Genomic DNA, 23,719 nt, shown 5'->3' with positions numbered 1-23,719 from the left:
ACAGTACTATTTGTGCAGGGTCAATGGCTAGATCTGGGCCTTAGCATAAGCAATAGCCCTACAGGACTAAGTGAGCTAATACGGGAATTACCTGTGTGTCAGAAATTAAAAAAAAAAAAAAAAAAAAAAAAAAAGCCAGTGTCTTCCTCGTCACATGCTCATGCTCAGCAGTTATCATGTTTGCTGAGTGCACTCTGTTCAATATGACTAATCGTCTGGGGGAGGCAACAGGCAAATCAATTCAGAACAGCAGTGGAAGAAAGCATGCCTCTGGCTGCTGCATGTGTGTCATGTTTCAGGATTAACTGCATTTCTAACCCTTCTTCTTGTCTGTCTGATTGCCCCTCTTTGGAGGAGAATCCTGACATTCTCCCACTCTGTGGCAGAGTGCTAGGTTGCACTGTCTAACAGGTCGGACTGTGTTTAGCCACCTGCAGTTCCTTCCTTTGGGAGTTGTGATCCATGGTTAATACAGTAACCCAGGTCTGCCTTGCAAAAACAAAGTACTGTTTAGATTAAACATAGGAACACCGCAAAACAAGAGAAAAGGATTTTTAACACAATAAAAACTCAGCTCTTCCAATCTTGGTGAGATAAGATTGATTTCCAGCAATCTCCGCTTCAATCTCTTCCTGAACCATCTAAGCTCTTGGAAGAAAATCTGTGTCTTTAAATCCTTCTGAGGCTTTCATAGCTTCGCTCTCTAACACAATTCAATCTCATCATTGTCTTTGGAAGAATGTGAATTCTCCAGTACTCAGGTAGGAGTGGGAAGGTGCAATTTTCAGCTCAAGCAGAGATGTGTTCTACCTTTGACCATACTAGTGTGCTAAAAATAGAAGCATAGCCACAGCAATGCAGGCTAGCCATCCCAGTATGTACCTGGCCAAGACATAAAGTATGTAGTATGGACAGATAGCGCACTACACAGCCCTGGCTACATTGCTAGGTTCTTTCCTCCCCAACACCTTCATGCATTTAATGCTTAAGTCAACCCTACCGAGGGCCATCAATCTAATTTATGCAATTTCAGCTATGAGACGCTACTTTGGTACTATTTCCATTCCTAAAGCACCCAAGATGATTATTTATTAATTCCCCTTAGGTGGGCACTAAATCCAATCATAAGCAGCAAGCTAATCACCTTTTTAAGCTGTAAATGCCTGTACATGTTGAACCTCTCTAATCTGGCACCCTCGGGATCTGACCGGTGCTGCACCAGAGAATTTGCTGAACCACAGGAGGTCAATATTGTCTAGCAGCATTACCAACACTTCCACTGTTTACTGGGCTCATAAAAGACATTTAGGGGTAAATTGGAGCTAAATAATGGCACAGCACACAGAATCAGGGCCAGTGATGATAAACTTGATGGGACTGTGGGAAACTAGACTACATTCATGGTAAGTGGACATCTGGCTAAGAAAATCATTCCAGACCATGGATGTTGCTGGACTAGAGAGTACCAGATTACAGAGATCCAACCTGTACGGTTTACTTCTACTCAGTAACACTGAAAGCTAGGACCAGATTTGAATTAGATTTTCTTCTCTTCCTTTGGGCATAGATCTCCGGTACTATGCAATTTATGCACTGAAGTAGTGAACAAATTCTTGTACATATTAATCACCTTCTTCCCTCTCACTACAACCTAAAGATTAAAAAAACCAAACGGAGGAATCCAGCACTATGAAAGATCATATATGTGCATGTTACAGAGGGTGCACTAAATCCACAGATCCGATTGACATTCAGCCCATCTACATTGGAGTAGGAAGTAAATAAAACGAACTGTACAGAAGTTTCCAGGATATATTGATAATTGTTTTCCCAGTACCAGAAATAAAAGAAAAAAGCGCCACACATTGGTACCTTGATAAGATACTAGCTGCTAATTATACATATGGTCATGCTACTGTATTTACTGCAGCACTCCAGGTACAGCTGCCAATCAAAATGGATTTCTCTAGCTCCTGGTAAGGGAATATCTATATTACTGTATAATGCAGAGTGGTTGAGAGAGAAAGAGGAAGAGACCTGTGAAAATATCAGATGTCAGAATTTCTTTTATGCCATTTCTCTGTCCTCTACCTAAGCTATGAGGAGTTGGACATTGAAGTATGTTTATTAATTTAGCCAGAAGTTACTCTTAAAATTGTTTTAAACTTTCTAATGATTAAAATAGCAGCCAATTTTAGAAGTGACTAGTCTTTTGCATCTCTGACCTGGGATGCCTTAGTGCAGGAGTGATCAGTAATTTTTGATAGGAGGCTACTCCAAGAATTACAAAGTGGTCAAGTGCCATTCTCTTTAATGGAGGAGTGGGATCTGGGATGGAGGTTGGGCACAGAAGCGAGTATTGGGTCTGTGAGGGAGTTTGGATGAAAGAGAGGGTTGTGATCTGGAGCAGAAAATTGGGGTCCAGTAGGAGGTGCAAGGTCTGTGAGGGAGGCAAGATAGGATTCTGACTTGGAGGAGAGGTGTGTGTAGGAGGGTTGCAGAGTCTGGGAGGGGACTGTGATCTGGGTTAGGGGTGCAGCAGTGGTGCAGGGCAATGTTCCCGTTAAGATTTTCCATTTATGTGTGGAATGAATTTTGTTGTGTACCAAGGGATGTGTACCACAAATAGAAACACATGCCTCTGGCTATGGTCAGCTGTGGGCACTCTGCCAATCAGATAGGCAGCAGCTGAATCTCTCCTGGAAAGCACCCAAGTAATCAGCTTATTGGGAACACTAGTGCAGGGGTTTCGGTTTTGAGCTAGGGCAGGATGGAGTTGTGAGTTAAGCAGCGTATTGGGGTGCAGGGTCTGGTAGAGATATAGGTGAGCAGGGTACAGAGGGTTTGGGTTGTTACCTGGGGTAGGAGTGCAAGAGGGGAAGCAGACAGTTGGGATGTGGGAGGAATGGGTTGCCTGATGCAGGCCTAGGTAAGTGCCACGTGGCCAGAGCGGCTCCCAGCCAGCAAGTCCCTCAAGCAGGCGCCCTGCAAGGGCCATGTGCTTCCCTGAACACCCATGGACTGGGGAGGTACTTTACGAGCTGTCTATGCTGCAAACATTGGCCAGTCTCTCCACACCTGCTCCCCCGCCTCCAGCTTGTGGCACACAGAAAAGCACATGGCCCCCACAGCTGGTTGCTCTGACGCGCAGGGAGCCTGCCCTTAGTGGGCTGGATCTGACCAGCAGGCCATATTTTGCCTGTCTTTGCCTTAAAGGCACTTTATTTTCAGACAGTGTTGAGCAAGTATCTCAGGGAGCGGGAAGGAGAAGGAGGAGGGTGGCTTTTGAAAATCATGGCTAGTAAGAGTAGGTCTAAACTGCAATTAAAAACCTGCTACTTTAATCTTGTGCCTGCAGACACAGACTCACAGGGCTTGGTTTAAGGGGTTGTTTGACTCCAGTATAGATATTCGGGTTTGGGCTGCAGCTCAGGCTCCTGAACCTAAACTCGAACTGATGCTTGAGCCCAAATGTCTGCTCCACATAAAAACAAACCTCTTACCCTGAGGCCCACAAGCCTGAGTCAGATGGTATGAGGATGTCTAACTGCAATATAGACATCATTTAAGTGTACCAAATCTGCCTGGAGTCCTCCCGCTCCTGACAACAGTGAGCAAGCATTAGTTTCTGACAAGATTTCTGTCTAGTTTCTCTCAGCAAACAAAGCAAATCAGTACAAAGAACAATTCAAAGAGAGCAAGAGATTTTTCCCTTCAATTTTCCCTCTATTTAACAATTCCCTAAATGACAATAGAAGGAAATAAGCCCAGCTACTAATATCTAAGACATTTCAGTAAAAATTCTGTGTGTCTGTATGTACGAAGAGATACGAGGATTATTCAAATCTCTGAAAGAGCTGTTGTGAAATCATGTTGACACCTGTTATTGCGTGAATGTTGCCATGACAAAAGGAGGCAACTCCCAGGTTAAAGACATTCAAAAGAATAAATATTGTTTAATCCTTTCTTCCATTTGCAAACTCATGAACACATCCACTGCATAGGCTGATTCTCTGGCAATGCAAGGAAAAAAATGGGGGCAGAGAAGATCTTTCCAAACAACAAAACTGATGCAGCATACGAAAAAGAACTCTGGGATTTAATTGTTTTTTGTACAAGCCTCTTGAAATACATTCAGCAGGAAGCATGACATAGAACAGACTGTGTATTTAAGCAAAACTGGAGTTGACTGAATTATGAATGTAATACTCACGTAGTGCGTACAGGGATAGGATTATTCCAGCCAAGCAAAACCCTTCAAAAAATCGGAGTGTGCTGAACATTGTCACATTTACTGAAAGAGCCACAGTGAGTCCAAAGATCAGAATGAATATAACTGAAGAGAGTAGCACTGGCCGTCGACCAACCCTGCAAATGGGAAGGAAGTGGGGAGAAGAGGTTAAAATCCAAGGTGGACACAATGCTAGATGCTTATCTCTTGCAGAGAACAGACACAGGCACAGATGGGGAAAAAAATCTCACAGTTCCTCACAAATGCTGCTAGCAATTTTGAATAGCAACTAACATACTCTTCCCTCCACACACACTTCTCATATTTCTGCTTATTAAATTCAATTATTACTTTGGTAAATCTCGCAAAGATTTCATGGAGAAATTTGTTTAGGAACAGATTAAAGCAAATGGCATTAAGTGCATCACTATTTAATCCTAGAGACATATTCAAAACCCTGAAGTGATCAAAAATAAACATTAAAAAATTGCAGTAAGTGCAAGCCATTAATAAAAGATATGGCAGGCACTTTGGGGGAAAAGCCCCTACCTTGGACATGTCATTTGATTAATAGAAGTTTTCCCTCAAGAGGAAAAAACATTTTCCATGACCATTAAATTTACTAGAGAATTCTCGTCTTGCCACATGCTTCAGCTCCACAAATCTCAGCTTTCATTTGGTTAAAAACTAAGTTTCTAGTCCTTATGGTTGTGGAGACAGCCTCAAAAATGAAGCATCACCCCTCCTTCTCAGCCTTCAGAGACCCTGAAGCAATACCTCTATAAGGAGTGAACTTCACTCATTTCAATCAGCAGCACCTCCCTGGATTCCACAATCCACCAGCTATGAAACTCAGAATATTTCCAAAGGGCCATAGGATTAACTATTTGCAGTCAGACACCTGCCATTTTGTTTGGTCTGCCTGTCCAGGCCTGCCTATAGCTTCCTCATCCTCTAGCTTTCCTTTGCAAAGAAGGAATTAACAAGATTACAGAGCAGACTATCAGCAATCTTCCATGAAGCTAGAACTGGAGTAGAGCTCCTAACCAGGAGGGAAGAGAGTCAGATGTTTAGGATGGCCATCTGGACTGATAGAAGAACAATGCAGTAAACAAGAGTCAGGAAGTCCCACAGATGAGCCATCAAAGTTAGCTACAATCTGCCCCTTTCCTGACTTTCTTTCAGGGACAGCATCTGAACTAGGCCACCTGGTCAATGTTTTAACTGCCAAAACCATGAAGCCAGGCTGAATACAGCAAACTCAAAAATATTGACGAATAGGGCGGGGAGGGGGGAGTTGCCTGACTGTACAGACTATATTTCTGTAAGTGTTGTCAATTATGAGCCACAGTTGAGTGTGCTTTTGTCGGACTGAAGAGAGAATAAAATTAACATTACCACAGAATTTAGAGGGGTTTGCCGTCATCCCATTGTGCCAAGGCATGTATAGATATGGGGAAAAAACATATGCAAGAAAACAGACTTTTTAAAAAAGTTTACATCAGACACATTCTCTACAAAGTCATAAATTTAATTTAATCTCAATACTTAGTACTCTGATTTGGGCATTTGCTTAGGTTTTGCTGGTTAACAATGCAACTATAAAAATGTACTGCGCATGTACATAAGTTATTAAAACTATGGGGGTTTGCTTTAATTACACTGGAATAAGAGCAATAAAGTCCTATCTAGATGTGAGAGAGAGTGGCAGAGCATATTTTTCTGAATGCTATTAAGGCTTTTGGGAATTGGAAGACTGTGTAAGAATGTGTATCGTAATTTACATGTGATTGACCCCATTTTCTAAATGTCAATTCACACACACAGAGCATATTGGCCTCTTCAAGGGGAACGGGCACAGTGCATTTTTAACTCCATCATCACCCTGTTGACACCTCATGCCAAGAGCTTTAACTCATCTGCAGAATGTAACAGATATTTTTAAAACAAAGCACCATCGGGCACATTCAGGTCAACAGTAAGGTCAAAGCAGGCTGCTTTAATCGGTATTACAAACCTCATAAAACATTGATGATGGACTCTTGGTTAGTGTGTGGCTTTTTAAATCAGGAAGAGAACAGAACATTATTTCCCCAGGAGTTGGATTCATAATACTGTCATATATTCAAAACAAAATGGTAATTACCTCTTTTTGTGTTGAAAAAATATGTACATTTCATATTTTCAGGTTTTAGCCCCCCCCAAAAAAATCTTGAATCCAAACCATGAGGAACTTTGGGTTATGTGGAATCCTGTATATAGTTACACAACAAGCACAAAGGATGCAAGTGGTTCTGGACAATGTTCCTTCTAATTTTTCCCATCCCTGGGTAGTGGTATAGCCAGAACAGGATAGGTGGGTGGATAGCAGCTATGGGGTTGCCTCTCCTCTTCCCCAGCTAGTCTTTGAAGAAGGGCAGAAATAGATGCTTTGGCCAGGGACCCCCCATAAAAATGTGTGTCCTGAATGCTCCCCACATTCTGCCCCCCCTCACACCATCTGCCAGGAATAAAAGTCAGGCATGGACTTGGCCCTGTTCTGCCCGCCTGGAGCTCCCATGGGGAGTGGGGTCAGAGAGCCGGGGTCTGATCTGCCACTTCAACAGGGGAACCAGGTCAGGGCACAGAGACTTGCAAGCCCCCCAACTCTGCTCCCTCTCAGGAGCACTGGGTGAGCAGAGCAAGTCCCCAACCCTACCTTTCCCTGCTGTGACAGCTTCAGGGCTGGGGTAGAAGGATAGGTACCCCCACCCTCCAAAAAAGATTCAGGCGACGGCTAGGCAGGAGCAGGAGCCAGGCCCTCACGGGGTACAGCAGATCCCCAGGCTAGATCATTGAGCACCTGTGCAGCAGTCATTAGCAAATTCAAGAATTAGTAGGTAAGAACCCAGGGAGAACAAGTCTAAGAGGAAAACAACTGAAGACAGTTACCATTTTTTCAGAAAGACATTATTAAGGGTTCAAGAGCAAACTATTCCATTGCATAGGAAAGATGAGTAGTAAGGCAAGAGACTACCCTGACTTGACCAGATGATCTTCAATAATCTAAAAATCAAGGAGTCATCCTACAAAAATTGATCTCCTTGACCTCTGATAGGACGAGAAGCAATGGGCTTAAATTACAGCAAGGGAGGTTTAGGTTGGACATTAGGAAAAACTTCCTAACTGTCAAGGTGGTTAAGCACTGGAATAATTCCCCAGGGAGGATGTGGAATCTCCATCACTGGAGATTTATAAAAGCATATTAGATAAACACCTGTCAGGGATGAGCTACATGATTCTCAGTTCTGCTATGACTGCAGGGATTGGAATTGATCTCTTGAAGTTCCTGCCAGTTCTATGATTCTACGAAAAATAGGCAGCTGTGTGGCCACGCATCTTATAGGGAATTTAGGTCCTGGACCTTTATGCAACTAGCAACATATGAGATGTGATATCCTGATGCACTTGCAGATACATGCATCTAATGCTATAAAATAAGCAATGCTATCAAAAGAAAAATGATCTAAGAGAGGGTGTGAGGGATGTACTCTATGTGTACATAAGCATGAATGTTGCCAACCACTGAAAAATTCTAGGCAGCCATATTTCCAGTGATCATGTTACTTCTGTAGAAGGCAACAATAACAAATTTTTGGAAGCACATTGTGGTGGCCCAGAGAGAGCAACAAACTGCCTGACTGACACAGGATGCTTTCTGAAATGCCCATACAACATGTGCTGCCATCCATAACGCCCTGGTTGTTGGATAAGTATTTGGCCGTACGTTTGAATGGAATCTCCACATGCTGGATCCCATAAATCTTCCACCTATACAACCAGTAGCAGCTTGAGAAGTTTTCTTTTAAAGGGAATGTCATCAACTTAAAAACTGTATGCTGCAAACAATTTTTTTACTTGTATAATTACCACAAATTCAGATTATTACATTGAGAGATTTCAAAATCCAATGTGTCTCACTATTTAAGCTCTCTCAATTTAGTCAATGAAAATAAATTAAAGTCAATTTCCCTTTTGTTAATCTGGTCACTTCCTCAGAGTTTGCCAAACTTTTGAAACCTAAGGCAAGACACCGCTGCCTCTTTATAGGTCAGTAAAACAAATCAGACTCGCTCACCATCCCCCCCAACTCTGTCACGATTTTCAAGCGCTACCCTAACTTTATAATTCTAATTAAATAAAATTCAACTGTGTAGCAAAAATGTATATTTTAGTATTAGTTAGTATTGTTTATAAGACTATAAGTATGATACATAATGATTTAATGTATAATGACTTGCTTATAAGTTCTGTAGCTTCTATTTCTCTGTGTGTCTCTCACGATTAGACAATGTTTACTATTAGACAATGTTTACTATAAGGCCTTGCTCCCAGTTAGCATTACAAATTAAGTTGTACCTCATGTCTGCATCACAAACTAAGCTGTGTCTTCTAGTAACTATTCATCTTGTCTGAAACTCTGCACTTGTGGGGTGTGAGGGGAAGATGTGTGTGTAAGTGTGACAGATGCCCAGGTGATGAATAAGAAATGGAAACTTTGAAGATAATAAGAAACATGCATTTTGTCTTGAGGCTGAATTAAATCAGCAATATTGACAACTTTGGAGACAGACAGAGACTCCTTCTCCTCCTCCTCCCCCCCCTTTCCTCTTTCCTCTCCCTCCCCCCCCCCCCCAGCACCAACAAAGAGAGATCAATGGAAAGCCTCACAATCACCATCAAAGGATAACTCTGAAACACACAGATTAACACCTCTTAAGGATGCAGGATTGCAGCATGACACTGCAATACCTTCAGACTCCAATGGGACTTACATGTATAAGAAGGGGGGCTCTGGCCATTAAACTCTGGATTCAGTCCTACAAGCCACGCCTCAGAAGAATCCTGACTCCTGACTTGCTCAGTCAGCCTGGCCTGGCCAGTAAGACTGACTTGACCCATGACGGACTGGTAACTGTGCACCATCTGCAAGGCGCGCGCGCGCGTGTGTGTGTGTATTTATATAGGTGTGTCTTTGTAAAGCATATGTTAACTGCTTCTCTACTGTATTCTCAAATGCAGCATATTGCCTTTTCCCCTGAAAAAGATCCTGTGTGCTTCTTATAAGCATAACTGTATTCTATTGAATATATTTTTAAACTTTTATTTTACGTAGCAATGAATATTTAATACTGGACATTAATTTATGTATATTAAAAACATTGGTTTGATTACAGCATCTTAATTTCAATTTTAACTAAAGATTCAGACCAGGCTGCCTCAAATGCAGCAAGGTTCTCCTCCTCACAGCTTTGAGGTATAGTACCAAAGTGGGCAGTAATCATGTTAATCTTCATAATATCACATATTCACTAGTCTCTTCCCTGCTTTAATTAGTAGCTAATCTTTGACAACTGAGTTAGCATCCACTGGAATGAATGGGGTAGTTTCATACCCCAAAACTAGAGTTTCAGGCTCTCTGCTAGCTCAGGAAGTTATTACTTTGGCCACAGTATAAAATTTTACTTTGTAACCATAATAGATAGCAATTTTTTTAAAAGTAAAAACAGACTCTGAAGTGTGATTGACAGTTCTCAGAATGCTCCCATTCCCCAGTAATCCAGAGGGATGTATCCCACACTTTGAATAATATGGAGATATGTTCTTAATGCTACAATATTTGGGTTTCAAACTTTCAAGGAAAGTTTCAAAACAATTTTAAAAATTAACAAAACAATGGTAAGGTTTGTAAAGATCTTTTAAAAATAAGAGGAACATTCTGGGCCAAATGTGAGTTGACCTTGCCTCTTTTTATCACCAAATATGGCTAAAAAGCATTTTGAGCCTGTAACGAGTATTTGACAGAACACTAGAGGCTATTGCTATCTAAACAAAAGCTCATTTTTTAAATAATTATAAAATATTTAATTCAGTTCTGTCATGACAGAAGTAAAAGTGTGTCAACAGCAAATAATTAGAAGTCAATGGTTAAATATTTTCCTTTTAAGTTATTTATCATGCTATAAATGAATCAGCCCAAGCAATTAAAATGCAATTTTGTACTGCCAACTCATGCAACATTTTTCAGAGGTCTGTAGATATAATTATTAAAAGATTTTTCCATGAAGAGCAACTTTAAAAAAAGTTTGAGAGATACTGAACATCTCTATTCATTTAAATGATATAGCATTAACAGATGTTTCACTCACCAGTCAGCTATACATCCTGTTATCAAGTAGCCAAAGATTAATCCTACTAGTAGAGAGAATTTAGCAATATGGACTTTCCAGGAAGAGTCACAAACAAGATCCCACTGAAAGAAGAAAAGAGACAAGGTACATTGAAACATACTTAGTTCTTCTCTGGTGCATTTAAACATAATGTTGTTTTGTTGTAGGTGTTCTTTTCAATTTTAGCATTCACACTTCATGTTCTTACTTCATCGTTCAAGTCCAAATCCACCTCATGTTACTGGGAGTGAAAAGTCTCCTTTGCTTCAATGAGTTGGATCAGGTGCTTAGTTATACACTAATAAGTTTGGTCATTTAATCTTTGTTCTCAAGTTAATTTGGATTAATAAAAATGAGCATCTAGCCAAATATTCTGGGCAGTCTTGAAGTAACTTAAAATATCTCCAAATATCACCCCCACAAGTCTAAAGTGCAGGAGTAGAATTCTGCATATACCCCACGACCAGTAAGTCAGGCAATTTCAAATCCCTCATTTCCCCAATGTCCTGTTTTCAAATGTCTGGGAAGATGTGTCTGTAACAGGCTCCAGAGTCACCACGTTCAGGATACTTCATATCAATTGATGGAAAGTTTTTTGCAACACAATGCAGTGTCCCCCATAGGGCTGCCAGATGGTTGAAACAAAAATACCTAACCCCCGCCTCCCCAAAAAAAAACCCGGGAAAAATTTTTGTTTGGGGGGGGGGGGGATGGAAGGGGGAAGAGACCAAAGTTTTTGAGGGGAAAAAAAAGCCTCCAAATAAGCCAAAAAAAATTGAAATAAAACAGCATTAAAACATCATGTCCCCTTTAAGAGTTAGTGCTCAGAGTTAATATCTCAGGTGTCCAGTATTCTCTGAATTTTTTTTACCGGACAGGAGCTGAACATACCAGATTGATGGGTAAATACCGGACACCTGGCAACCCTAGTCCCCCAAGAGTACTCTACCTTCTCTAAAGTAAGATGGGCTGATGATGTAAGAGCAGGCTGTTTTCCTTACGAAAGTTCAAGTTTTATTGGCACATTAGAGATAAGAGCAGTAGGAGAATCAAGTGTGTAACTTTTTGTTGGCCTGATTCAGCAATTTCCACAGTGCCCTTCTATGGTGAAGTGATAAGAGGAAAATGGAACTGGGCTCTAAAACAATTTCCATTGCTGAAACTGTAGTATTCAAAGGGATGTGTATAAATGAGTCACCTCCTCCCGGATGCCCCCCCTCAGACTTAGGGCAGCCAGGCATTGCCCACCCCCCTTCAATTTCTTTCTTGGTTCCAAGTGACTTACACACAAACATGTCCTCAAGTCCATTAAAGTTTACTAATAAAACAGTGCAAAATTCCATGACCAAAATTCCTACAACCTAGCCTGTATCACCCGAGCACATGTGGTCTTCAAAACTCAGCTCCCTTCCCAACATCCTGATGTTTTCTGCCAGACCTGAATTCTTTCATAGTCCTCCTCTGTCCCTCAGCTGGGATCACCAGCCTAATCTTCCTTTTAAGGTACAACCTTGCTCTTTCCAGCTAAAACTCTGTGCCTCTCTCCTGGAAACCTCGCATGCTTCCTCTGGAATCTAGCTATCTGGCAAGGAGATGCCAGCAAATGTCCTTGGCTTTTCCTCTTCCTTCAGCCTTTGGCTCTGGATTTGTATCAGTAGGCACCTCCTTCTCATGTTCCTCCCATCTTCAGCCCTCTCCAGCCCTAACTCTCAGAAGAAAAAAAAATCCACAAAAACGGCTCTAATTAAGGTTTGCCGGGTGTCCAGTATTGACCGGGAGAGTCCGGTATTTTCGCCTCCTGTCCAGTAAAAATTTTTTTTAAAAAAATCAGAAAATACCAGACACCTAAAATGTCCAGTATTTTCTGATTTTTTTTCCAGCCAGGAGGCAAAAATATCAGACACCTGGCAACCCTACGACACACTCAGCAACTGGGCCCAGTCCCCGGCCTTTGACACCCCCCCGTCCCTGGGCCCCCTGCTTACCTGGTTCCACAGGGAAGCTGCATTTTGGCTTGATCAATAAAACCAAATGGCCATTGGCAAAAAGCCTAAAGACCAAGGGGAAGCAATGCCTTCCCTGGGTCTTGGTGCTCAACTACTTCCCTGTTCCCTTCCCTATTCTGACACTGCAGACACTCTGAAAGGGGCCATGCTGTTTTTTTGGATTTTTTTGGCTCAACAACTTTGGTCTCCCTCCTCCCCCTCCCCCCCCCCCAGAATGTTTTTCCTGGTGGGGTTTTTTTGGGGAGGGAGGGGGGGAAGGGTGTTTGGTATTTTTGGTTAAACCATTTGGCAACCCTAGCTCTAATTTCCATTCATTTTCCCAACATAGGAACATTTTGGGGCAAGGGCATTCCTTACCTCACAGGAGTGTTACAAGAATAAATTCAAGGTTTATGAGGTGTTCAGATACTAGTGCAATGGGAGCCATATATATCTAGTTTCAACCCTAATGTGAAGCGTACATTGTAATTCATTTGCAAGGAAAGGGAGGTGTCCTACCAATCAACATCTTGCAGAACATGACTGCAAGGTCAAATGTACAGAATCAAACATGTCATTTGCTTTGTGATTACGTATTATGATCCAATATCCCAAGCCAATGTTAGATTAGAAAAATCTGGGGTTTGGGGGGGGGGAGTTTACAGGATTCATTAATCTCACAAAAAAGGGTTAGATTAAAACTCATTTGGTTCCAATAATGCATGAGACGGGCTCCCTGCAAAATGGTGAGTGGAGTATACCATGTGACAGAAAGCATAACAGCTGTTTGATCAGCACCATCTCTACAAGAGAGACATGATGTCAGCAGTACACCATCCAATTACATACAGAAATGGCTGGTCATGTAAAAATATATGGTCAGTACATCCTATAAGCTCTTTGCAGATGGATCCATCCCTCTGGAAACATCTGAATTCAGTCTTTCGAAGCCATTCCTATTTTCCTCTCCTATAGTGTGCAGTCACTGAAGCACACTCACACCTGTGGGAGACCTACCAGTGAGGCCATTTGCAAGCTATATGCTGCAAGTCTGAAGGCAGCAAAGGGCTTAATATCAAGAAGCTAATAGGAGGAGTAAATATTTCTCACCAAGTGTCTACAAACTACTTACTGTAATCAAGTGAGCAAGGCCAAATTTTAAAAGCCCTCCCCCCTCCCTTTTTTTGGAGAGGGAGGGAAACGTTACTAATGCCATTTTGCACATACAAACGAGACTTCAAGATTTTAGGGCTACTAGATGCACGAAGAGACATATGACCTCCAGAAATATTTTCAAAATTACTTTGCTAATTGAGATTGCATAATGCCCAGCAATAGGATAAATCACTTTTGAAGAAGGCGCATTACAAATTGAGTTCAAGTAATGTCAAAATACTTATATTAAAAAATCTATTTTAAAATAATATAAAAGCCAGGTATTCAAGCCTGCCATTTTCATTTTGTTATGAGAGAAATGGTAATGTTATCCAAAATGAAAACAGCAGATACCGCAGTGCATTTTGATCTGTATTGCTAGTCAACAAAGATACCTGGCCATAATGTAAACTGAACATAATGGACATTCGGAAAGATTACATAAAGGTGAGGGTTCAAGACTGAAAAGTGCTGAAGTGTCATTAGTTGTTCATTATAATACTTCAGGCGGAAATTAAGGAAATACGACAAATTCAGCTGCTCTATTACATGCCGCAATAACTCCTCCTCTTTAGAACCTTAAGCCTATCACCAGCCCCTAATGTACCCATCAGAATCCACCCTTTGTCTCTGAATTATCAATCAGAACCGAAGATTTCAAAAATTTAAAATTATGAGCCAGATCCTCAACTGATAAGTCATCATAGCCCACTGGCAACAGTTTACACCAAGAGAGTGTCTACCATAGAATACTCTAGCTGGGGAGTACTCAGCACCCTGCCCCTCCATTCCGGGTCCCACCCCCACTTCACTCCTTTCCCCAAGCCCCACCCCTGCTCAGTCTCTTCCCATCCCAGCCCCCATTCCACCCCCTTCCTGCAAGCTTTCAGCTACACCTCACCCCTTCCCCAAGCACATCCCATCCTTGCTCCTCTCCTGCCCTTCAGGGGCTTCCCTGAATACTTTGAATTAGCTGTTTGTTCATGGTGCTCCGGAAGTGCTGGGAGGGCGGAGGAGAAGCTGGTCAGGCAAGCAGCAGCAGGCTGGAAGGTAGAAGGGGCGTTGCTTGGTTGCCAGTGGATACTCTGCACCAGGATATCTAATGTAAAACAATGCAGCATAGACTTCCTAGGTCTGAGATTGCTTGTAACAAGAATTCTAAGACCTGTGATCAGATCCATAACTCCCAATAAATTGTCTATCTAAAAATTATAGATGACCATTTAAAACGTCACCATTTTAAAACTATTTCACTGCTTACCATGTTAGCAGAAACTTGCAGCTTGTGGATCACAATCATAAACTGCGTAGTGCCCAAGTTTACCCAGCTTCCTCCATGACAACTTCTACAAACTTGAGCTAAATTATACTGAACAGTACAGAGATTATCTACAACTAGTATGTACACAGTGATGTAATAATTTTATAGGGCTATATAGCACCACTGACTTTTTTAGGCTGAACTCCTTTTTGGTTTTACTGTGGAGTTCCACATGAAAACTGATGGCATGCTCAATAGTATGCTCAAATAAAAGGCTGCTATACACATACAATGTTTTCTATTCTTTGCTCTCAAACAAGTTACAGAAATTAGCATTCTCTTTTTGTCACCCTGCTGCACAGAGAAATAGAAACAATAAGGAACTTGTCAGTTTTATTTCGAATCTGACATCTCCAGACTTTCATATTAGAAGTTTTTACTATATAGACACACAAAGCATTCCAATTCAACCCAACTCATAAACCAAACATGGAAAAATTAAGCTCAAAACCTTCCAATAAAGCTATAAACATCTAAACAGGGAGCTGTAAGTAATAAAGAACATTTGTAATAGATATTGCTGCCATTCCATCTGTGCTATCACATTTTCCACACACAAATGTACAAGTTACATACATGCACAATATAACAGAAGCTATTTAACAGCAATAACACTGTCACTACATAACAAATGTATTGGGGGGGGAAGGGGAGAAAAGGTATCTGTGTTTAAATGTTTGCAGGATGAAGCCTTACGAAATGTGAAGGCTATTACATTTAATTGAAACTCCAAGCGAATTTACACTGGGAGATTTTTTTATACTCAAACTGAAATTTGGCCAGAATACCAAACATAACACTTCTGCTCTTGCAAATAATGCCTGAAATCATTAACCTCAAAAGACTTCACTTTAATTTTACATCAGAGAGCATCTGTCCCAGAGCAGGTACTTAGTGCATCTGTCCCAACATTACAATGGGGAGTTAGTACAATACCGACCTACAGGGAAGAGGGTTAGCTGCTAATTTTACATCTTTTCCAAGAGTTCTTCGGACCTGCCTTGGATGTCTCCCATCCAATCCTGCCCAGTTTGACAGATCAGATGGAATGACAATTTGAGACAATAGCTTACAATTGTCATGTCTAACGTGTATTTCAAAATTATTGAAGAAATCCTAAAGAATTCAGCAATACCAAGTTTGGTAACACACCAATTTAAAATTTTTGCCATATGTTGACACACTGTTGGCAACATGTTGCAAGTGTTTCTATACTGTCGCAGCATTTTTGGCAAAACCTAGGATCCTGACATTTGTCAGCTGTAGATGAGCCCTGACACCATAGACTAAAACCAAAATAGATTCCTTTGATGCTTCCTTTTATTATGTATCTGACAAAACCTAAAACTTCTAAAGAGTAACTATTTGATAACCTCCTCATCACACCCCAAATCCATACAGGTCTTACTCAGTGTTTGCCAATTCATTTCAGTGGAAGTCTTACCTCAGAACGTGGTCCAACGTTCGCTAATTATTAAAGATGACTTGTGTATCGATAAGGGTTCCTCCCTTCCTGTCACTCACTACATGGGGAGCTGCTCTCCCATTCACCCAACATCCGTGCATGTAGACTCCAAGATGAGAGCTGTAACCCACCCCCTGCACTACTACCCTGCATCTGAATCCTCACTCTGCACCCAGACCACCCCCACAGAAACGCCCCCCACTAGCCTCCTGCATCTGGACTCCCACCCCATTAAGCCACAGCAGCCAACTGCACTGAGACTCCCACCCCACCAACTCTACCTTCCAGCAGCACCTCCAGATGTAGCCTCCACACCTAGACTCCCTGCACTGAGCCCCAATCACTTTCACCTGAACCTCCCTGCAGACACCCAGTGCCACTGCACCAGGAAATACCCTCCCCCCACCCAACACACACCAAGTCCCTGTGCATCCAGATTCCCATCACACCCACAACCCTCACCAAGCTGCCACACACAGATTGCCCAACAGAGAATCGTGTCTCCCTGGCTTCCCTCCCCCCAGCTGGCTTCCCCACCTCCCACACAGGTAGGGTTGCGAGATGGTTTCAACAAAAATGCCGGACACACTTGACATTACATCACAATCTATATTAAATCTTATTTAGAAAATACTGGACATTTATATTTTCTCAATTTGTTTCCCAAACAGAAAGCTCAAATACTGGCCTGGCCAGTTCAAAACCAGACACCTGGCAACCCTATAAATAAAGCAATACACGCAGTGTGTTTTGGGAATGCTTCACTTTCTACTATCCCTCCTTGGCAAGTCTTCCTTTTCTTCCATGTAAAGCTTCTTGGTCCAGGAAAGAAGTCCTGGATTTCCTCAGCCAGTGGGAAAAGGAACAGTGCAAGCCCAGCTTCAGGTTAAAACAGAAATAAACATGCAGAATGAAAGCAGAAGCTGGAGCTGACAAGTAGCTATGTTGCTCAAAGGGGAAAGAACTGCAGCAGTCATACCAAAAGGCAATGGAGACGTAAAGAAAATCCGGAACTACTCCTCTCCCCACCCTATACTTGCTGCTTCTATGTGGAGCTGGAGTTGTACTAGGTAGGGACCCCACAACCATGACATGAGCAATTGTGGACACCTCAGGAAATCCAGAGGAAAGAGCCCCAGAAGTGCATATTGACAAAAAGTTCATTAAGAAGGGGGACACAGAGAATGCAGCCCCTTCAGAGAGCTAGTTTTTCAAAAGTCAGCCAAGCCTACCCCAGATGAACCCAGAGGAGGAACTCATGGTGGAAGAAAGTAGATAAGATGTATATTAAGGCTTTATTTATGTTATGGGTCGTGAATAGGGTTGCCAGATGGCTAAAACAAAGATACTGAACAGCAAGTCCCCTTTAAAAGTGAGTGAAGGGGAGCGGCTGAGCACTAAGACCCAGGGGAAAGCATTGCTTCCCCTAGGTCTTTTGGCTGTCAGCCATTTTGTGCTGGCAGCCTTGGGGAACCAGGCAAGCATGGGGGCTGGGCAGTGTTGTCTTCAAGTCATCATTGTCAAGTCCAAGTCGAGTCTCAAGTCACTACAGTTCAAGTCTCAAGTCGAGTCTCGAGCCCCTAAAGTCACTTTCGAGTAAAGTCCCAAATTGAGTCTCAAGTCTTAATTTTAAAAATGTCAAGTCACTTTTGTACAAGCCATCAATATCGGCATTTTCTGACAATTTTTTCACCAAGTCAATTTAACAAAATTAGCAAGTCTCAAGTCGAGTCTCAAGTCACAAACAAAGAACCCGAGTCGAGTCTCAAGTCGAGTCACCTAGGCGACTTAAGTCAGACTCGGGTTCAAGTCGTGGGACTCAAGTCAACAACTCTGAGGCTGGGGTCGGAGGTGTTGGGGACCAGGGATGGGGAGTTAATAGGGAGGCCAGGCACTGAGCGTGTGTAGGGTTGCCAGATGCCTGGCATTTTCGCCTCCTGGCCAGGGAAAAATTCAGAAAATACCGGACATTTTAGGTGTCCGGTGTTCTGTGAATTTTTTTACCGGACAGGAGCCGAAAATAACAGACTGTCCGGGTGAATACCGGACACCAGGGAACCCTACACACAGGTGGCTGAGTCATGTCACCTGGCTTGTACCCCCCCCAGTCCTTCCTCACCAGTTGCCCCTGCTAGCAAGAGCCATCGCTGAGTTCTGCCCTGCCTCCCCCCCCAGAAAATCCTCTAATCATTTTTAGATGCTTGTCCAAAAAGTCACCCTTTGAATGTTCCACATCAACTTCCGAAAGGTCTTGATATTTCAATGTTAACATTTACTCTGTGTGTGTGAGTGTGAGAGAGAGACTGTCCATCTGACATTCTAACACTTTTATAAAGATTATTTTGATGCAAGTCTCCTCTCCCCCATTGTATGGGGAAAAGCAGGCACATAGCTCAATATTACTTGCCCTAGGTTACTATGAAAGAGGCTTAAATAGTTCGGTGGCCCTCGGTTACTATGAAAGAGGCTTAAATAAAGGCTGGGTGGGTGTGTCTGTTCCCATCACTAACCAACATAAGAAATAAAAGTCAATCTTTTAAAACAGATTATTGTAGGCTCTAAAGACTGAGCCCCCATCCTCAAGCTTAATAAATAAATCAGCAGTCTCAGCTCACCTTCAGCGAGCTAGAAGTACTGCAGGCTTCCTTTGAGAAAAGCTATTATTATCTGCTCTCTATTATGGCTAGAGATGGAAAAATAGTGCAATTCCAAGCCATTTATTGATTTTATGGTTCTTGTTAGATTCTGTGATTTGTCAATTGCATTACTACAATTGTATTTGATCTTGTGGTTTCAGACTCAGTTGTAGAACTGCCCTAAGATAGGATTTCCTTGTTCAGGGGAAAAAAACATGTTATATTTCCCAGGGATCCCCAAACCTAGCACATTCAGGTGTGCAGCATTCCCCTACATTCCATACAAGTTCTACACACAGTTTTATGAGTAACAGCTAGCAACAGAAGTGGGATTCCTGTCTATACTTTAATTTAGTAACTGTTTTTCTTTTGAGCCTTTGGGAATACCACCTTAGCTCCAATTCAACTGGAAAGTTTATAAAAATTAACAAAAATCCTCAAACAATCCATGAGTCATCCCAGCAAGATCTCAAGCATGAAAAAATTTCTGAAATTCTAGTACTGTGACACTAAAGAAGACCAGCTACTCTTTGGTTTCACTTTTATCAGGAACAGCTAACATTAATAGCAGCTTTGTTGCTCCCCAGTCCCAGTAAGAAGTAAACACAGATCAGATTTGGCATGTTTAAATTACTCAATCATTGCTAATACTGATTTGCTAATCACATCCTATATACAGTGTTCTAAATACTCAAAAGGATTAAATTAATCATAGCAGCATTAATCAACCTCTAATTTCTCTTTCATCTCCCTTTATTTTTGGAGGGATATCTCTTTACCTCCAACCATCTCAGAATTCACACATCCCAAAAATAAGTGACTTCCCACTGACTGAAGGGCACGTAGTCCAGAAGTGGATCAGGTTCTCTTTCACCTCAATAAAGTCAACACTGATGTACTTGGGGTAACATCAAAGTCCTTGGAGATCTATCATGATGACAACAGGCACTTAAAAATAATTTCGCCTTAAGTCTCCATGAACATCAGAAACCTGTGTTCCAATTCCTCAAAAGTACTGAGTATTTTGCCATTTCAATCCAAGTTTTGCAATATTTTTTTTCCAAGTCCAAGCTGTGACTTTGTGGAGATGAGAAATTACTTGCTTAAAAAAAATACTTCTCTAGTCCACATATTTCCAGACAAAACCTGAGAACTCCAAATGGCAAATAAAAGCAATCCAAAATTCTTTTAAAATCATGTCTTCTAAGCTATTTTCATAATAGTTTAGAGCCCAACTCATGATTTTTGAAAATTTAAGGTCAGCAATACTGTGTACTTCTCCCACACCACTCCCTTAATCCTGGAAACACTCACATGCAAGCCTAAACCCTAAGCATGATCAAGACACAAGTTTGCCATTTTCTTTGTGATCTGTATATACAGATCAATTTACTGTACTTCCTGCACCCAGAGCTCCTTCTACCCAACAGCACTGAACATTGCTCCTTTGTCAATAGGCCAGAGGCTGCGGTGCTCTTTAAAGCTCAATGGAATTCTTCATTTATGTGACTTCTGTGTGAGTCTTTCTATGACAGTTACAAAAAAAAAAAAAAAAAAAAAAAAAAGCATGCAAATTGTGTTGCACAAATATTGAACACTGAATCTCTATTTCCTCTTCAGCTATTTCTCCTCATGCCATAGGAAGCACTTGAAAAAACATGGGAAATGTACCTTCAACCCTTAGCGTATTCTTCCAAGAGAAGAAACCCTGTCTTTTTGTGCTGTAATCCTGCATCTTTAATGTTAGGGTTGTTTTTTTTCTTTTTTCAGAAGAACACGACATTAATGTCACAAAACTGATTTATCCTTGAATAGGTTTTTTTAGACAATTGCAGCCAATTCCAACATCCCAGCACTGTGAATTTTCTGGGAGCAAAAGCACATATCACCAGGAATCATACTAGAAAGTATTTTACAATTGTCATTTCTCAGTTTTTAGTTGCTGATAACCAGTGTTCTAAACAAAGCATTTTTGTGGTACTGGATCAGTGACAACTGGGTAAAAAGTTAAACTAGTTTTCAGACCTGTTTTAATACCAGTTTACCAATCATAAAGAGAGCCTTAACATTCACAGTGCAAACATTTTAGTTAAATATTAACAATATCTTTTCAATGGATTACTGAACAAGTTTTTAACCCTGTGAATTTTTCAGACAAGTGAATGCTTGGATAATCCATATATTCACAACTTAAGTTCACTGTAAGTGATGATCTACCTATTTAGCCTAGCACAGGCCCGCAGGGAAGCTGCACAGGGCAGAAACCTGCAGCATCCTGGAGAAGTCAACACAGATCCCAAAACCTCACCCCAGATATGAACCCCCTACTGCACCTCAAGCTCCTGCTCTAGCCCTGAGCAGCTCTGCATCCAAACACCCTCCCAGAGTCTGTACCTAGAACCCCCTCTGGCACCCCAATGTGCACCTAGCCTGTCCTCCAACTTGCTGCAGATGGGAAGGACTGGCCCCAAAGCTGCAACAGTTTCCCCACTAGCCCCAGTGCTGCTACAAGGCCTCTCTCCTGACAGTAGCCCTGGAGCACAGTCCTTCACCCCAAATCTCTCCTAAACCCAGCCCCATCCCATAATTGGTCTATACTCCTAGCTGGAGCCCTCACAGCCTTGCACCACAATCCTCTGCCCCTTAGATGAGCCGCCTCCTATATTATGAACCCTTTGCGTGCCTGCCCCTCCATGAATATTTTTATTCACACCAACATGGAGATATGAGAACAACTGCTCAGGGGTGGGAAAAATTAGAGAGAATACTGTTCCTTAGAAAGGGTGAAATCGAAAATGGTTTACTCTTAGAGTAGGCTCTCAAAAACATGCTCTCCTTTCAAAAGAAAGAGGAGGAATAGCAGCAGGAAGGTTGGCAGTGTCAATTATAATGTAAGGTTTTGAACTGTTTTCACATTTAACATTCATGATGAGAAGCACCTGACCTTTTGAAGGTCAGACTGTCCAACTGTTACCTTGTATTTCATCCTTCAAATGTGTGTCACTACTATGACCCAAAGAACTGACAGCTCTATTGTACTTGGCATATTACAGCTTTTGCAATGAAGGAGACTAGAGAAAGAAAGTGGGGGTAACTATCTAGGACCCCCAAAGACAGAACCAAAAATGGACATCAATATTTTTAAAGTGTTCTTCCCGAACACTCTGCACAAGATAAATTTCACCCCCATATAAAATACTATGCTATGTATTCTATGGGCATAATCTGATATGGTTTGACCCCAATTTTATTTTTGATTCAATCTCTTTTCCGCCCTTTGACATTAACAGAAAAAACGGTAAATCGAACAAGGGGATACAGAAGCCTGCTTAGAAAACTTCATTAGAAAGAGGTGTCAAAGATATTCAGAATATATATATGGTGTAGGCTGTTAACCCTTTTCCAAGTCAATGGGGGCGTTCGTTTGTTAAAGCCTTGTCTATGCTACAAAGAAACACCTGCCGCCGGCCAGGTCAGCTGACTTTGGCTTGCAAAAAATTGCAATTTAGACAATTACACTTTGGTCTCAGAGCTGGCATGGGCCAGCCATGGGTGTTTTATTGCCTAAAAAGCCAAACTGTTGGAATCCAGTGTACAAATTGAAAAACCGATGCCATGACTTTGAAGCAATGCATTTTTAAAACTTTAATTTATTTTGATATAGGGTCAGCCATCACTGTTCTTTTCCAAATCACTAGATCATGTTCCACTATTGAAAGCTTTCATAGGTCAGGAACCCAGTAAGCTTAATTAATTATATAAATCACCCAGAGTGTACAAGTTGCACTGCAAAAATACAGGAGAGAGTTTAAAAGTTGAATTCTGTATTTCCCAAAAAACACATTAAAAGTATTTTGACTCAAACCAGCCAAAGTAAAAAACACAAATATTGCACATTAGCCCACCAACAAGTGTTTGTAGTTCAACCAGATATTTATGCACAATTTCAAACACCAAACACAAAATAATTCGTTATGTTCATACAGATTTAACATCTTCGTAATTCTGAAATTTCTGGATATACAAAATAACCTCCTACATGTTTTGCTTCATTTGGTCAAATCCCACACTTTAATTTGAGCCGTTATTACAAATCACTATTGTTTTTTGAGTATTTCATATATTAGTATCTTGATGGCCAACAATACATTTAATGTCCAGCAGTAATTCCAGAAAATCTGCAATGGATCATGCAATTGTTTCATCTCTTGAAATTTCAAAAAAAAAAAAAGGAGATTTGTGGATTTATCCTGGTCCTTGACTCTTCACATGCCCTCCAGATGAAACACATTTAAGACATTATTTCTTTGTGGGAATTGCTCACAATGGCTTGAAATTTCTCAGAGCATGCACAGTGGTTTGTGGTTTTAAAATTAATGTGTATAATTTATAGTTTTAAGCCTTTGCTCCATGGCAGTAATTGCTACAAAAACTGTTTATATATAAACATAGAAAGAACTGGTCAGAATTCAACTATTATATTTAAAATCGGAGTTAAACTGCACAAAGAAGCATCCCTACCAATTCTTCTCAATCTGTCAAACTGTTTTGGCTCACTCTAAGCTTAAGGTTTTGTTGACACATCTGCAGTTCCTCCTTCTCCTCTCCTCTCCCTCCCCTCCCCCCTGCCAATGGTAATTTTTACTTTCCTAGGATGGCCAGAATCAAGTATGAAAAATTAGGAGCGGGGGGGGGGGGGGGGGGGAGGGGGAGAAGA

General features: G+C 41.4%; 1 protein-coding gene across 2 annotated transcripts in view; it reads right to left on the bottom strand.

Moving 5' to 3' along the window:
- SLC22A23 (solute carrier family 22 member 23) overlaps positions 1-23,719 on the bottom strand; it is a 178,536-nt gene that overhangs the window by 136,092 nt on the left and 18,725 nt on the right. For both annotated transcript variants that reach the window (XM_075921326.1, XM_075921327.1), the window contains exons 2-3: positions 10,420-10,523; positions 4,214-4,368 (exon numbers count right to left, since the gene is read on the bottom strand). In XM_075921326.1, the coding sequence (XP_075777441.1) occupies positions 4,214-4,368; positions 10,420-10,523 (259 nt within the window). The remainder of the gene's footprint in view (positions 1-4,213; positions 4,369-10,419; positions 10,524-23,719) is intronic.

Source organism: Pelodiscus sinensis, chromosome 2 (genome assembly GCF_049634645.1).
Source record: "Pelodiscus sinensis isolate JC-2024 chromosome 2, ASM4963464v1, whole genome shotgun sequence".
NCBI classification, from domain to species: Eukaryota; Metazoa; Chordata; order Testudines; family Trionychidae; genus Pelodiscus; species Pelodiscus sinensis.
Note: the sequence above shows the minus strand (reverse complement) of the source record. Positions and strands in the feature narration are given on the sequence as shown.